We start from the raw sequence: 16430 nt of genomic DNA on the forward strand, positions 1-16430 counted from the left end.
GGCGCTTACAGTACGGGTTGTTGGCGCGGTGAAGATTCGTCAACAGTTGTGAAGAGTGCAAGCACCACATATAAACATGATGATTGGGGATAACTTTCTTTATTAACGGTGCAAATATGTGCGAAATGCTTCGAGATCATCTGCCTGTTTTTTGATGTTCGCGGTCTTTCACGGGTTTGGCAGGACTACTGAACCCAGTGAGCCGAATCTTACGAAGTTCATTGAGTGGGATTAATAAATAACGAAGTATGCACAGTGTATGCACACTGTGCATACTTCATATTATTTTGATGCGAAGCACTTGGTATTCTCGGTGCAGATAACAAGGTTTGGCGAAATTCTCGTGAGTCAATACGTCACCGGTTTCGCGCGTCGAATTCCACGTGTGAACAGGCCGTCTTTGCGAAATCTTGGTTTCGCTAAACTCTGGCACATCAAAAAGATGCATCGTATGAATAAGCCTTTAGTCACGCGTGTGAACCGAACCAACAATGTCGTGCGCGCTACGCACTTGAGATGAGCCGTTGCCACTTCGTCGATTTCTTCATTGCCGCTGAAGAGGCTGCACTGATTCACCAGATGCGTGGCACACTCCAGGTGTTTTGTGGCCTCGGCTACTTGGTCCTGCGGAGAGAAAAATAAACAAGAGCCGCCACTGACCAACGAACGAGGTGCCACGGCGCCTCTAGTTTTCAGGTCTATTGGATTACACATATAAAGTGCGAGTTTGATTATTATGGGATTGTTGTTGTTTGTTTGTTTCCTGGGGGGTCGGCCAGGGGGGCTATGTTCGACAAATGCTTCGTCTCTCCTAAAAAGAAATGAAACCAATCAGACGAGACACCGTCACTTCCGTTTTTTTTTAGGAGAAACGAAACATTCGTCGAACATAGCCACCCAGCAGACGCTCTCGCGTACGGGCTATCGCCCATCTGCTTCGCCTCGCACGCCCCCCAGGACACAGTTCGCTTTTTGTGCTAATAAAGATTATTATTATTATTATTATTATTATTATTATTATTATTATTATTATTACCCAGATCAAAAGAAGGCGCGCGGAAGCGGGAAGATACTGCCCAATATTGGAGTTTCAAAGACGCAAACAAAGCCCGGCGCGCAAGTGTCACTGCAAGTTCGTCGTCTTTTTCGGTTTAACCGAACAAAGAGTATAAGCGTTTTTGTACCTGATAGGTCTTGTTGTTTGCACTCTCCGAAGACTTTTCGATAATTGAAAATTCTCTGAAACCTTTGTCAAAATGCTCATTTAAACTGCTAAGATCGCTCGCATCACCCGCATCGTCCGCCATGTTGACGAACGTTGCGCCACCTGGCCAGACCTGGCGTTACAGTGTACAGTGCCCTTTTTGTGGATCGAGCGAGCAAATACAATCGAAATCATTGCTGCCGCAATTGCATTATTGCTGCGCGAAGTAAAATTTATTATACGGTGCTTTTAGCCCCCACTTAGATCGCTCACTTGTCCGTTGCTCTTGGTCAGCATCATTACCCAGCGCTGGCCAATGGTGTAGTGAGGTCGAGGAGGCGCGAGCCAGAAGCGAAGTGCGAGGTCGGGTAAAGTCGTTAAAATGGCCGCCTCCAAGGAATCGATTCTTTTGATTCGTGGAGTTCTGAGAGAATTACGGAAAGCACTCCCGGGGGTACGTAGACACTTTCGTTTTTTTTTTTTCTTTCATTATGAAAACGCGAGTCTGGACGCTGACGGACGGTAGTCGCTTCTCTTCATGACGCTGTTTTGACCCCGTGCGTTCACTTACACTTCGTTCCCGACCCGGGCCGATGCCGCGCGTCTGAAAAGTGCGCATGGTGTATTTTTGCGGCACTTTCCAACCCGTTTCCCACGCTACTATTACACGACGAAGTAAGTTGGGTATGAGTATCAGAAGAAACACCTCAAAAGTAAGTGAGAGTCGTTATGACCGGTGTTCGGGTGGAGCCGTTATGTAACATTCCTCCACGTCTAGGCTGGGTTAATACCTACATTGTACGTACAGTATATAACTTCAGGCACTGGTAGTGTTAAAAAAATGTTGTTTGTTTTATTCTTTAGACGGTTGTCTAACAACACGAAAGGCTCGCTGAGAGCGTGCGGCCGAGGCAGGCGCGGTTTGGTGATGCCCGTGTCATTCTTTGGTGAATGAACGAGCTCGTCAAAGCAGATTCATTTTCACTGCATCGCTTCACGTTTCCCTCCTGTGACAAATGGAACTTGGCTTTTCTTTCTTTTTATGTATAGCAGTCATGCAAGCAATGCCTTCCACCTAGCGGTTGATTCCCGCACTTTTTTTTGTAGAAGCACATGAGCCAACGTCCTGTTTTGGGGAGGGAACTGGAAAAAGTAGTATTTGATGGAGTGGCTCCAGTAAAGATTGTTTCATAAAAGTGATACTTGAGAAAGTGGCCCCAGAAAAAGCAGCCTCTGAAAAGTGGTCCCAAAGGTTATGGTCTGTGTTCTACGTGGGAAAAAATGGCCCCAAAGAGAGCTGTTATAAGGGCTCGATGCAGCACAGGCGGAGAAATTGCTTTCTACCACCGTCAGTGTGGCTGAAGTCACGATTTAAGGCACGTGCCGTGTATGGATAGCCGCGCTGTGGTCGCTTCGAAAACGAGCTGATGATGCGGATAAGCTTTGGAGATGAGCATTGATTTCCTTTCGGCCGTCGTAGGGGGTCGATGGAAGAAACCGACTATTTGTATTGTCTGGTCGTTGTGCCAAGGATTTCTGGGTTGAGCAGCATTAACGGATGCAGAGTACTCTTCTGCACCAACTAGTTTCTGACAGGGGGCTCATGCTCTATTCCCTGGCTCGCCTTTTAGGTTAAATGAGCTGCGCAACAATTTCAGGGCATTGCTTAAATAATTGTGGAAGTTGATGCCTGACACTTCTGAAGTGAACTAGAGAAAACAGATTTTGCCTGGATACCGTAGTTTTAGTTTAAAAAAATGAAAAAAAGTCCAGGTTTTTGTTGCCTGTCAACTCGTACGTCGTCTTCCTGGTCACGTGCGCAGTGACTTTGAAGGGGTAGGCGCGGGGTTCCGGAAAAGTTCTTTCTTTAGAGCAATCAGTGAGCAGCGAGAACTCATCCGCTCGTGACCGCGTGACCACGTGCTGGCGGGCGCCGCGCGAACAATATGGTGAAAGGAGGAAAGTCTCATCCGGGTCCGGCCATACCCGTCCGGCCCTGTCCCCCCCCCCCCCTTTGGCTTCTGGCGGCTGTTCGTGGTAGCAGAGAGAGCTGACGGTTTTGTGGACGTAGGATAGATAGCGCCACTAAAACTCCATATAATAACAGTTTTGTCGATGATACCAGGTTTTCGACGCATTCATATATATGTTCGAACGACAAGATTTATAGAAAAGTTGGCTTTTATCGAGCAGGTATTTGCACAACTTGCTATCTTTCTACAAGATTCCCCATTGACGTCACGCCATGTGTTTCTCATGGCCGCCGCTCGCGGTTGCAGGTTGGGGAATATTCTAAGTTTTGCCTCGCTATTACGCGGCGGAATCTCAACACTTCGATGAAAGGAGGTGTGTTTCTGTCATTTGTGACAAGGTGAACAATATCAAAAGCAGAAGATGCCAATTCTTTCAGCGTTAATATCGTTGCACAACTCCTTTAATATCTTGCCAACATGCCATTGGAGTGAGAGGACATTCCCTAAATTTCGCGATGCTCATGTTCAAAATTGTAGCCCATTTTCGGGGGCCGAGCACGACGTTCTTGAGTTTGAATGTTTTTCGTAATGCTTACCTCTACCAATGTTTATGGGGGAGGTTATCCAAATTGAAAATAACGATTTCGTTGTCTCGCTGCTGACACCGCATGAATCCGATTCTCCTTTTGCGTTTGTTGTTTCGATCTTGCGGTCAGAAACGGGAATGGCTGCCAGTGCATACGACTAGCTTGTGATATTACCTTATCTCAAGCAGGAGTATTGCAAATAGGAGTCTTCAGTACTCCTTTGTCTTTTGCAGGAGTGCAGAAGACAGATGAGGACATAAGACAGGAGCGCGCTTTATATTGAGTATCAAACCAACTAGTCCACGTTAATATCCTAGCTCAAGCAGGAGGTCGTCCTTAACTTCCATTATCTAGTGAAGTATGTTACTGGACTACTTGGTACATCTTTAGGTACAAAATAATAATGTGGAGAAGAGACAAGGGAATGCTGTGCAGGACATTAACTCTTCCTTTAGCACATCATCACTCAGTTGGCGGGCTTTCCGAGGAACATAATTTCGCCCGTTACGACTGCAAAGCTTCTTGATGTGACGCGTCTTCGAAGAGCCGTCCACAAACATATATATATATATATATATATATATAAGAACATTTAAACAAGCACAACGACTGTTGGCAATGTGTCGATAGTCGCGACTATAAGAAACTGACCGGCGAGACACCATGCAACGTGCAGCAAGAGCGGCAGGCGGGAGTGCACCTCGCAGATCTGTATGCATGCCGTGAACCTAACGCTAGAATCTCGCCGAGTCGCGGCATCATGCGAACACTTCCTATGGGTGGCTTGCACCGACGTCAGCTCGGTGACCATTGTGGGGGCCCTGCTGCTGAGTGCTTACCTTCTACAGCATACATTTCCCACCATCGAGTTTGTTTTCCTCGGCAAGAACAAGTAGGAGTGACAACCAGCATGGTGCAGTGACATCACATGCAAGCCATCAATCAATCAATCAATCAGTTTATTAAGTCACAAACAATTACATTTGGGACTAGGGGGCTGGAAAAAAGCTGCATACTCGCAGCTTTTTTCCAGGCCCCCTAGTCCCAAATCTGTACTAATGCTCCATCGCTTCACCAGAAGTTAGTCTGTACTTGTGTCCTTCATATTTTTGAAGAGAGAGGGGAAGGAGGCTGCACTTTAGTCGAGATAACTAAAGAAAAATCGTCACCGTTGAGGCTTGCTTCTTCCACTTAATAATGACCGGGGTGGAACGGCTGCGCCATTTTGCACCAGACGCATTTGTCTGCACCATCCTGCGCCACATTGCGGAAACTGCACCACAGCCAATACCTCGTGCCATTATGCACCAAATCGCAAAACATGCGCCAAAAAAATTGTATATTGTCTTGGTTTCGGTTTCTGTCAACTGGATTGGCAACAATGAGGTTTTTTTAGCTTGGTTGGCTTTGCAAGCCTTTGTTCTGTTTATTTTCCCTGTGTATCCCGAGTCAGAAGCGCGTGAAAAAACTCCCGGGTCGGATTCTGAGCGCTACATCGCATACGACTTGATAGTTGTCTTGAAGACTTCAACCATAAGCAGTTCAGCAAGTCGGCTGAGGTGAGATCAAGTCGTTCAGAGCCAGATTGCCTGAGGCTCTGCGGCCCGGGATCCGGATGTCAGCCAATTGAAAACAAATGAGCGAAAGATTCCTTTGAGCACTTCTTTGTCAGAAGCTATAAATGCATTTTCGAGTTCCTTGGAAATCCAATACCTGATAAGTTTCAACCATTTCTGAAGTTGGAACCGCATTCCCGCAAGATAAGTCGTGATTTAATAGAGCTGAAAACGCGGTCCGATCCGAAACCTTGCCGGCCGGCAGCTGTCACACGAGTGGTAGATCTGCTCGGCGTGCATTGCTCCTGCTTATCGCTTCGAATACGGTAACTCCGGTAATCATAGTCTGCTGCTTCAATATTGAATTGCACAATAGAATAAACTCAATATTTTTTGCCCTGTTTCTCAGTGCAACTGCACGCCCGTTGCTTACGCACGTCACGTGGTTCGCACATATAATTACTATGTCGAGCGTGTGTGGGTTGTGCGACAAGCAGTGCTAGTTCGCATTTTGAGCAGCTGAAAGCCACTCAGAAAATATCAAGTACACTGTTTTCAGTAACATGTGGTACTTGCTTTTTGGTTCTCATTAAGGTTCACAAAGTTTCATCTGTTTCACTGTTACCCATCTACCTGTAGCCAGTAACAGGTCAAGAACGAAGTGGAAGCTCTTCCCACCTCTTTCCACTTTAATAGAGCGAACGCTGGAGAGGAGGTGACCTCCTCTCCACCGTTCGCTCCGCTGAGTCCGAGACACAAGCTGAAGTGCAATAAAAACTGATCTGAGCTGCTCTTAGCCTGCTCTAGAATGTAGTTTTAGCTGCTCCCAACCTGCTCCAAAACAGCTGTTTCAGCTGCTCCCGTGGCTGCTCCAAAGTACATTTCATCAGTTCCACCCAGGCACGTAGCCAAGGCCCGGCGCCCCCCCCCCCCTTTGAAACAAAATCCTGGCTACGTGCCTGGTTCCACCCCTTTAATAATGATAACGTCTAACATCCTCCATCCAGCAGCCAGGCACGTTTCCAACTCTTGTCAAATATATGAGGAACTCGGTTTAAGTGTTCGAAGAGCCCTGCGCTATCGTAATCTTGAATCACAAGTGCCAGCCACGGCCGGTCCGTTCAATCACATCGGAACACGCTAGGTTGATTAGTGCTCGCAGCAGGCTTGCTATATGCCGACCTGTTGCACACTGATGCATTATAACAGCAGATCTCTTATCTGGTCAGTTGGTGACTCTTCCGACATCTGCTCACATCTACGACAAAAATGGCATTGGCAATAAGCTGACAAAAAAATTGTGTAGTTGCCAAGTAATTGTCATACTTTCAAGTACCGTTATCAAAGAACACCAAGGAATGCAGACAATATATATCGATGTAAATGTTGCAAGTCGAAATCGGGCCAGGACTTGCCACCTTGCTTCGTCACTGTGTCGTTGCCGGTTATCGAAGAGGCCGTGTGTTGCAATGGGAAGAAGCAAAGGGTGCACATTACAACAATGGACAACGTAATCTAAACAATCCTACTTCCTTTCAAGAAGCCCCTGCGAACAAATGGTCCAACCATATTCATTTGTTTTTTAATCAGAAGCTATAGATGTATTTTCGACTTCCTTGGAAATCCAATACCTGATAAGTTCCAACCATTTTTACTATATAACGAGACACTATGGGAAATGGGTGTAGGACAAAGTGGTCTCGGTCCAAATGGTCCCAAGTGATTTTTTGACGCTCTGGGTGCTCTGATAGTTTTAGTGAGCTGCTACTCTGAAGTTTTATTCAACACTCATGTAATGCATATTTTACTTCATTTAAGATTTTCGTGATATATTTTAAGGAACAACTAAAGAAGTCTAAAACATAATTAAAGGTCTATGATCACTCATTCGACTTCATGGCTCCTATTTGCATAGATCGGAGCACTTTTCAAAGCTGGAGTCTGGAAGTCACTATGCCAATGCACATATGCACACTAAAAGTGAAGGTTAGGATGTACTCTCTGCACTTTATTGTACTATCCAGTGATAACGTACACAAAAAAGTCAGCGAACACCATTAGTATGTTTTGTCCTCAGCATTGTTTGACTGGTCCTATCAGCTGGTAGAGTCGGCTGCACTGTGACTTTAGGGAAACATTAAATGGAGAATTACAAGCATGGTGTCCTATGACAGCAAGCATGTGCAGCTGTGCGTGAACATAGCTTTGGCAAGCTTGAAATGGCACGGGCTCTTCGTTACGAGCAGAGACATGGTGGTGGCCAGTGGCATCGTTTGCAATTGTCTCTAGGTGTGGGAGGAAAATAGTCACCCTGAAACATATTCGTAAATTTTGAATTACTGCATTTGAGTTGCAAGACAATGAGACTAAAAGCTCTGCCTTCAGCGCGAGCTCGCTGGTGTCTGCAATGCTTTGGTTGCTCGTGCCTGTGCATTCACATTTCTGTTAGCAAGGGCAGAAAGCTTGTGCTGAAGGTAGAGCTTCTAGTCTCAGCTTAAGAGTGAATGGAGTATAAGCGCAGCTACTGGCATGCAATGTGTTTTAAGTTGAAAATGAACTTCAAAATGGTCAGCGTTTTTTTACATAAGTATTCAATAAAACACTTTCTTTTCTCTATGTTCAATTTGAATCAAGTAGAAACAATCGACTAAGCCCCAAAGAGCAAACAAACTATCCCTCAAAATTTGCCAAGGACCATTTTGTCCGGGATTGCGCTTGGGACCATAATGTCCGAGGCCATTTTGTCTGGATCTTATGAGAAGCATGGAGGTTTCATTTCAAGTGATGAACTTCGTCCCTACTATATATCACCACATTAAATTATTTCTAAAGATTGACATTCTGTAATAATTTGTGGGAGGTTTGGAACATTTGGTTAAAATTGCCATAATGAACTTCGTCCCTACTATATATCACCGCATTAAATTATTTCTAGATTGACATTTTGTAATAATTTGTGGGAGGTTTGGAACAATTGGTTAATATTGCCATAATACAAGGCAATTTGCATGCAAAAGAAGAGCACTGAATTTATATAATCAAATTAGAGATGATATGAACTACAACTAATGGAGTAAATGTGTGTGTCCTACAATGACATGTTCTCAGAAGCAGTGCACATTAAAAAGAATCACAAGCGCGAACTCGATAGTTCACGGGGAAACTTATCAGTTCGCCGTCTTTTTGGATGCTGGGTGCTTTTAGTGCCTGGGTGCTAAGTGGTGGTGACGGGGGTCATGCCAGTGGCTTGAGGCAGAGGTGAGGTGGCATCAGAAACATTTGCACCAGCAACGGCAGACGACTGAAACTTTGCGGGAGCCTATAACATTTCCCGCTACGCCGTCTAGCCTGTCGTCTGCAAAGCAGAAAAAAAAAAAAAAAAAAAAAGCGCGCGGTCGGGTATTGTTGCGTGACTTCCGCCTCTCTCTCTCTCCTCTCCACTTCTCCGACCTCCATGCGCAGGTTTCGGTTTCGGTTTCGAGCAGTTGCATCTTTTGGCTTTATTAAAAATATACGCTACTCTGTTGCAAAATATTAATTGGGTAGTCCTTCGACACCATAATGAAGCGCCTGGCAAAAAATGAAAAATATTTTTTGGGGGTGTCAGTGAAAGGGGTCGTCTATGCCCAAATGTCGAACAGAAAGCAGGCGGTAATAACAGATTCCTTCTCAAAATAAAGGTATGTCACAGGGAAACATTTTCCGCACAGTTTTCTTTGTCCTTTCAATATTTTGACTTTCGGATAATTCTGATATTTTTGCCGGTCCCACGAGATCCGAATTAACGAGGTTTTACTGTAGTAAGCAAGTTGCACTTGTGCAGGAAGGACACCGTCGAAACGGCAGTTGTTGTCTTCAGCGACGTCTGGGGTCTCCACCACCGGGCGAAGCCGCTGTGCTTAAAGGGATTGTCCGGTCAAATTTTGTATTCGAGAAAACAATTGAATATCATTGTTATTGCCTCGAGACGCATCGTACATGCAATATCTGAATTTGTATGCCCTCTGCATGAGTAATTGAATTTATACTGCTCCAATTGCACTCTAGTGTAAACGCTGTTTTCGGTGGCAACATGGGAGCTCTGACATCACACAACACAAAGCGAGCAGTCCTGTCTCGTCGTTTACCGGCGAGTAAACGCCTCAGCGTGCTTCGTTTTTGTTGTTGTGCTCGACTTGTTTCGTGGTTGGGTGAGATTTTTTTTGCGCGGTTGAGTGCCACAACCACTGGGCAGCACATGCGAGCCAAGACATGACGTTTCACACTTTTCCGCGAGATGTGCAGTGACGAGCAAAATGGATCGTCGCCGTGCGTAGGGACTGGGTTCCCGTCAAGATCGAGATGCCGCTTATGCACCAATCATGTCGCAGAAGAAAGCTACGAGCTGAGCTCAAAGCGGACAGAAGGCTCGTAAGCTGAGGTGTGATGCTGTGCCAACGATATTAAACTATGTCCATCCACTCCTCGCCCAAATCGGATCAATCAATTTGTTTATGCAGCGAAACCGAAACCAACAGCTAGACCACCTGGGAACGATGCCAGAAGTTGTATTTAGCACGCGTGCAGCCAAATTCCGTTTGACCCGCATGTGCTAATGGAGCGTGGCTACAATTTACCAAGCTCGTCCAAGCCAAGTGACGACATGCATGTGAACGATTTGCCGGTTGCTTTCGACCAGCGGTCATTGCCCCTGAGGGAAAGACCCGCAGCCTCAACACCGATCCAGTGGATCCGCCGATATCTGTACCGAGATACCGCTTCGTGTACCTAGTTGCCACTTCAGAGGCGAAAACTGCATCCTTTGCTTTGCAAGCGCTCCTAATTCGAACAGTGGCCGTCGCAGTTGTGTCTGCGCGAAATGGCATATGTTTGCTCAAAGCTTATGGCTGTTTTCGAGTAATAATCCTGGTAAAAGGCGTGACTTTTTCTGTAGACGCTTGGGAACTGCAATAAAAGAACTGTATTTCAGTAGAGTACAGCCTAGAACAGTGGTTCTCAACCATCAATGTTTCGCGGACCCCTTGTGGATCGGCGGAAATGATGGAGGACCCCGTTCGTGGTGAGAAGAGAGGGAATGTATAGGTTAAATATAATAATGATTTAATAAATGAATATAACTCGGGGCTAGTGCGAAGTAGACCTCTCTTATTGGCGTTCACACGAAAACACTAAAACATCTCTTTTCGACCTAAAAAAAAATCTTTCATTGCCGGGTTTGACGGATGAGGCAGGGCTTCGCGGACCCTCATTTGAGAACCACTGGCCTTGGAGACTATATAATTCGAAACAAAATACAAGACATCCATCGACCGACGTTTATTTTCTCGACCATCCGACAAACCGAGTTTTGTGACGTCACGCACCAGCCACGGATGGCAGCTATTGACACTGGCGAAATTCGGGGTGCAGTTTCGTACATACGCTCATGGAAGGTTTAGGTAATAACGGGAGATCATATATCAGAATAAAAATGTTGTTTGTCTACATGAAGGGGCCCTCGACGTAACGAGCGCAAAAACTTAAGTACTTCCGATTTCGACCGGACAATCCCTTTAAAACGGTTTGTGATAATCTCACCAGGCAGGTTGTTCCACACATACAACAATATCTGTATCGCGCTGTGGAGCAAAACTTCTTATTCCTTCGCAGCCTCGGTGCACAGCAACATTTGCTCCAATCGTTGCTTTCTGTATCTGCTTTTCACACACTGTGTTATCCCTTGATCCATGGGTCGAAGAGCAGCAGTAGTGTTCGGAGGCAAAAACACAACCTGAATGCACTCCAGTCCCTGCATGTTGGAGTGGGCGCTGCAATTATTGACGAACATCAACCTGGCGTTTCTTGAAGCGAAAGCGTTCGGTCTAGCTGGGGCAACCAATCTCGAAAAATTCCGGACGCCATCCAGGCCTTCTGATTCGCTTGGTAGTCCACAGGGAGTTGGAATTTGTTTAAAGGTTTTTGAAACATCTCGGCCTTTTCACCTTTCCAATTGACGGGCCCAGAAGACGTCGGCCGCATGAAGAAACGCACAAGTCGAGTGCATACTCACCTAACCTTCACGATGACAAGCAAAATACTTCAAGCTTTCCCGTTTTTTTTGTTGTTGTTTTCTTTTTCTAAAAGAAATATAAGCTTTTTTTTTTTTTAACTTTTTCAGTTTTGATAGCTGCAAAATTTGAGTCCAGTTTAATGAGTGGAAACTATTATATATGCAATCTTACAGTGTTTTATGATTGAAATTATAAGTTATTTTCAATTATATTTTATATCATATTTACGGCAGAAGAGAGCCACCCCCAAGACAAGGTACAGGCAACAGAAACTATGCACATCTTTCAAGTTATCTCTCTCATTGTATAGCTGTCAGGGGAGCTTCAAACACTCAGTGAAGTCGATTCGGGTTTGAGATGGAGGAAGCAGGTTGCTATTTTCCCTAAACGGAGTTTTGAAGCGATTTAATAAATTGGTGCTGCTAGAACAGCATTGCTAATCTACCATTTGCTCAAATGAACGCCGCCATTCACTAAGGTTTCGTTTGATGAAAAATCATGGGCGGGTTTTCGTTCGATCAAGTCAGTGCCTCCCAGGTCGTACCCAACTCAACGTTAATCACGGCACATGGTAGTGTGTTGATACTTCAAGATTTATAGTTTCTACCATTTCGACGAAATGAATAGTACCTGTACAAAGTAACTTCACTCGGATACAAGTTACTGGAAAATGTACCTAAGATACAGATACCGAAAAATGAAAGCACCTAGGTTTGTACCTCAGGCACGACAAAAGTACCTAGATACCGATTTCCACTTACTTGTACCTACATACTTTACAACCCTGGTCACAACCCTAATTTTAGGTTTTTGATGGCAGCAGAGTTTGGGAAGTACTGAACTAAGGAATTGTTTGTAGCTGCATTTCTGTAGGGGGGAAGGCCATGTGCACACCCGTGGCACTTTCGTGAGCTCAGCTTTCAATTTTACTGAAGACTGAAACATTTGTCCGAAAAAGTGAACCAAAAATAATACAGAAATTAGAATGTGTGAAACATTTTCTATGTTTTCATCGAACCAGCCATACGAGGGGTTTTACTGTAGGGAAATCACAAATATGGTTTTGTTAAGGGGGCCCTGCAACAACTTTTTGACTGGTTTTTAATTTGCACCGATCCTGAGCGCATTGAACGTAGTAACTTAATTAATCTTTTTTTTTTTTTTGCCAAATTTCGCTTTATTTCAAAAGTTATAGGCAAATTAGAATTACAAAAACAAGCAAAAAAATAACCTCTTCATGACGTTGTAAGTCCTAGAGGAGGGGTAGTGAGCTAATCGCGCGGTCACGGTTGCTGCACCCCGTGTCGACGGCTCGAGAGGGCGCCACTAAGGCACGTGTTAGATAGGCTGTATGAAGCAGGCGGCCAGGGCGGCTCGTATTGCATTTGCTGCACGATTAAAGACTAATTCGGCATGACACTTCATTGGTCACAAACGACAGGAAACGCAGGGTAACTATCAGTTCAGAACGGGAGCCACTTCGCGCTGCCATATTGCCAAATGGCCAAATCGCCAGCAAAGCCCGCACCGAAAGCCTTCGTAACGCTCGGATCCTCGAGCCGGTATACGACCGCAGCGCCGCCGCGTACATCCGGGAACTTTCTACGCCCGCCGTTCGTTGGCACCTCATCCCACTAGCTCTTTCTAGTGTGCACAATTTTTTCCGCCGCTTGGTGGCGGGTATGTCGACGGGTCATTTCTTGTTTCCGTACTTTATAAACTGCATTTGTTTCTTGTCTGATCTAAAATACTGAAAAAAAAACTACTTTCATACATAATTGAAACAGTTTGTGACACTTATATTTTGTATCTCGACTAAAAAAAAAGATTTTAGCAGTTCTGACTAGTAGTAAGCCCAGTACCAAAGACGTCACATATCGCGCGCTTTCGGCAACGCGGGTCGCCCTCGTAGGTGGAGGAGGTTTCTGCGTCGTCCGGTTAAAATATGACGCACACACTGATATTTAGTTACTCTCTCCGTGCCCGTTGGCTTGCCCGAACCCCAAGAGATGTGGAAACCGCAAAAAAGGTAGACGCTTAAATATGATTGCAGGGCCCCTTTAAGAGTGCATTTCTAATTTGTGGTAGCGTTCATGAGCAAAAGGGATACTCAAGTGGCAAAAATGATGACACAGCTTTTCAGGTGCTTGTCCAATTTTTGGCCTATTTCTTCAGATGTGCTTGATCCTTAAAGCGGTATAGAAATGAAAATTAAAATGAAATGGGTTAAATATAACCTATGATATCCGTAAATGACAGTCGCACATCCGTATTTTGAGCGGATGGCCATATTTTTTGTTTTGAGCGTCCGATTCTATCGAGCGCTACGAAATCGGCCATTGAGGCGTGCACTGCGTCATGGGAACTCCATTGCAATCATGAAGTTAGGCTCCTCAGCACAGCCAAGGGCTGGCGTGATTATGAGCGCCACCATGCAGTGGCTTTCGCTTGTTACACAATATTGCATTTTGGAGTGGTGGAGGATTGCACAGCTGCACGGCAACCGTCGTTGCCTATTGTCCTTGTAGTCCACGGTGCGTTCTGCCATGATTTATGAACTCAAGCGGACAAGGGTTTTGACTACCAAGGGGACTTGGAAGACGTCAACGAGGTTCGGTCGTCACTTTTGCACATGGTGACGGACTGGTGATTCAGGCTCGTACCGTACAAACCATCCAACGGACTGACTGTCCCCCCGATAAATCTGAAGGGGACCGGTGTCGCCAAGAAATGCCTCACATTTAATAATGATTGGCCAACTTCGAGGTATGCACTGTTAGGTGTTTTATTAACAGTGTTTTATTAACAGCGGATATCTGCAGTAAACGGGCGGATGCGGATAAAAATTACAGATCTTGGCGGATTGCGGATCGGATGCGGATGTCAGGGGCTGCGGATGCGGATATCCGTGGATCCGGATCTAAATGTTTGCCCGGTGGCATTCAGTTCATCGACTGACGTTTCATCTACCAATTGTTTCGTCGACATGCAACGTTTGATCGAAAGGCTTCTCTTGTTTGTCTTATCGAAAAACCTGAGGCATTTCTTTGCACACAACCCTGCTATTTTCGTAACAAACTTTTTGCGTCTCACCTGGATTACAGGGGGGAGGGGGTATGGTTTGGTAAAGCTCGCCTTAATGATTAGTTCGCTAGCTTTTAGCGGCTTGGTGAAGAAATGTGTTGTCAACAAAACGTCGCAGGGGCATGCACCCACAAAACGTACAGTGTCGACGAACCGTGTGTCCATGAAATGTATGTCCATGAAATGTATGTCCATGAAAAGTTATCCACGAAACATATTTCCACAAAACGCGTTTCGAAGGAACATTATAAATCCTAAGAAAGATCTGGTTCTTACTGAAGATTGCTTCAGTTAGTGCATTGCCTCTCGTCAAAAATGCTATCTATAGAAAAAGTAAAGATTGCAGGGCATCAATCGTCCCGAGAAAGCTAGTACATTGGCAGGGAAAGAGTGGAAACTTTCTCCGGGCAAAGAAAACCTCAAAACTACAAGTCGCAAGAAAGTAGAAGAAACGTCCCCCTCTCCGCAAAGAGTAGTGTGGTCATAATTCCAAAAACAAAAGAAGTGCCTCGACATCCTTCATGTGCACTTCTTCTGGACAAAGTGTCGAGGACTTCTAGGACGATCACATAACTGAGATAATTTTTCTTTCAACGTGCAGTTTCTCAGGAAGGCTGATCGCTTTTAATATAAATACGATGAAACTGATAATGATAAAATGACATCCCCTTTGAATGGTGACCCAAAGATTTCTTTGTACAAAGATAATCAAACAACTTAAAAAAAGCTTTTTGTATTTTTTCTTGTATTTTTTTTTTTTCATTCTTGATGTTATGACATACAATGAATGTCTGGATTCTGAGTTGGATGTGGTTCCAGATTTTGCGGATGCGGTTCTGATACGGATACAAAGTATGCGGATCGGATACGGAGACAATAATGTAAAAAGTTCGCGGATGCAGTTTGGATGTGGATAATCAAACTTGTTCGCGCAGGGCTCTACTAACTTACCGGTTTGTTTCGCTTCTCATGTGGTTCACTGAGCTCCTCTGCTCTCCTTCTCTTGGAAAAAAAATAATCGGCAGAACCCCTGGCAGCAACCGAATATTCTTGGTGAAAATACCCAGACTCCTGAGGGCAGTGGGTCACCTTTCATAGTCCTCGTCACGAAAGTGGTGACTGCACAGGTGATCGGATTTCATTGGCGCCCGAGAGACGATGGACGCGCGAGACGGATCCGCACCCTTCGGAATTTCTCATCAATCGGAAACCCGTGGGCCGGCATCTCGCAGTTCAGCATGCTGTTGCCGCAGCCCTCTGCCACGCAATAGCGCGGCATCCTTCACGCATTGTGCGCCACGCAAAGCAGTGCGATTCCATCATTGCGCTCACGGCTAGGGTATATATACGAGTTTGGTGTAGGGTGGCGCCACTGGCGGTAGGAGCAACACATCACAATCCGCCAACAAAGCTTCGACCCCCCAATTACCAGGTACAAGTGGGAAATTGTTTTTTTAGTTTTAAAAATACTTTTCTTGCATTTACTAACAAAAGACTGATGTTTGTCAAGTGCTGATGCGACGTGGTATATTCCTAAGCAATAAAATAAACCTTAAATTTTGTTTCTGTACCCCTGAAAATGTCCGTGGTTAACTGAAAAGCTAGAGGACATAAGGTAAAAAGAGTGTGTAAAGATGTTACTGATACAGAAAAACTTTTGAAACTTAACTATTTGGATATCTTCATGCTGCGCACATCACCACATTTGATCGACAGCATTCGTAAATGATGGCAGAGATACTTGAGCAATGCACTTGATTGCAAAAAAACTTCTTTTAGTAATTTTTTTTTTTTTTTTTTGCAATTTACGTTTCAGACAATAGAAAAGGTGGTTTTATGTATTCATACGTGTAACGTAGCATAAAATTCCATAATCTATAAAGTTCCCACCCAAAGTGAAATTATAAAAGACACTTTGCACATTTAGGTGCCATCCAGTGGCAGCCTGTTGAGACTTCATCAATTATGTAGTAATA

The 16430-nt window shown here is 44.9% G+C and overlaps 2 protein-coding genes across 2 annotated transcripts in view; one reads left to right on the plus strand and one right to left on the minus strand.

Annotated features, from left to right (window-relative positions):
* The window catches only part of LOC8032483 (immunoglobulin-binding protein 1b), a 69825-nt gene extending 68346 nt beyond the window's left edge, over positions 1 to 1479 (minus strand). The window contains exons 1-2 of the mRNA XM_029977344.4: positions 1185 to 1479; positions 512 to 624 (exon numbers count right to left, since the gene is read on the minus strand). Of these exons, the coding sequence (XP_029833204.3) occupies positions 512 to 624; positions 1185 to 1307 (236 nt within the window). The 5' untranslated portion in view covers positions 1308 to 1479. The remainder of the gene's footprint in view (positions 1 to 511; positions 625 to 1184) is intronic.
* A 31-nt stretch (positions 1480 to 1510) lies between these two features.
* LOC115317682 (protein FMC1 homolog) overlaps positions 1511 to 16430 on the plus strand; it is a 46343-nt gene continuing 31423 nt past the window's right edge. The window contains exon 1 of the mRNA XM_040217156.3: positions 1511 to 1658. Coding sequence (XP_040073090.2) covers positions 1587 to 1658 — 72 coding nt within the window. The 5' untranslated portion in view covers positions 1511 to 1586. The remainder of the gene's footprint in view (positions 1659 to 16430) is intronic.

The sequence above is a fragment of the Ixodes scapularis genome, unplaced genomic scaffold (genome assembly GCF_016920785.2).
Source record: "Ixodes scapularis isolate PalLabHiFi unplaced genomic scaffold, ASM1692078v2 PGA_scaffold0__279_contigs__length_252992795, whole genome shotgun sequence".
Lineage (NCBI taxonomy): Eukaryota > Metazoa > Arthropoda > Arachnida > Ixodida > Ixodidae > Ixodes > Ixodes scapularis.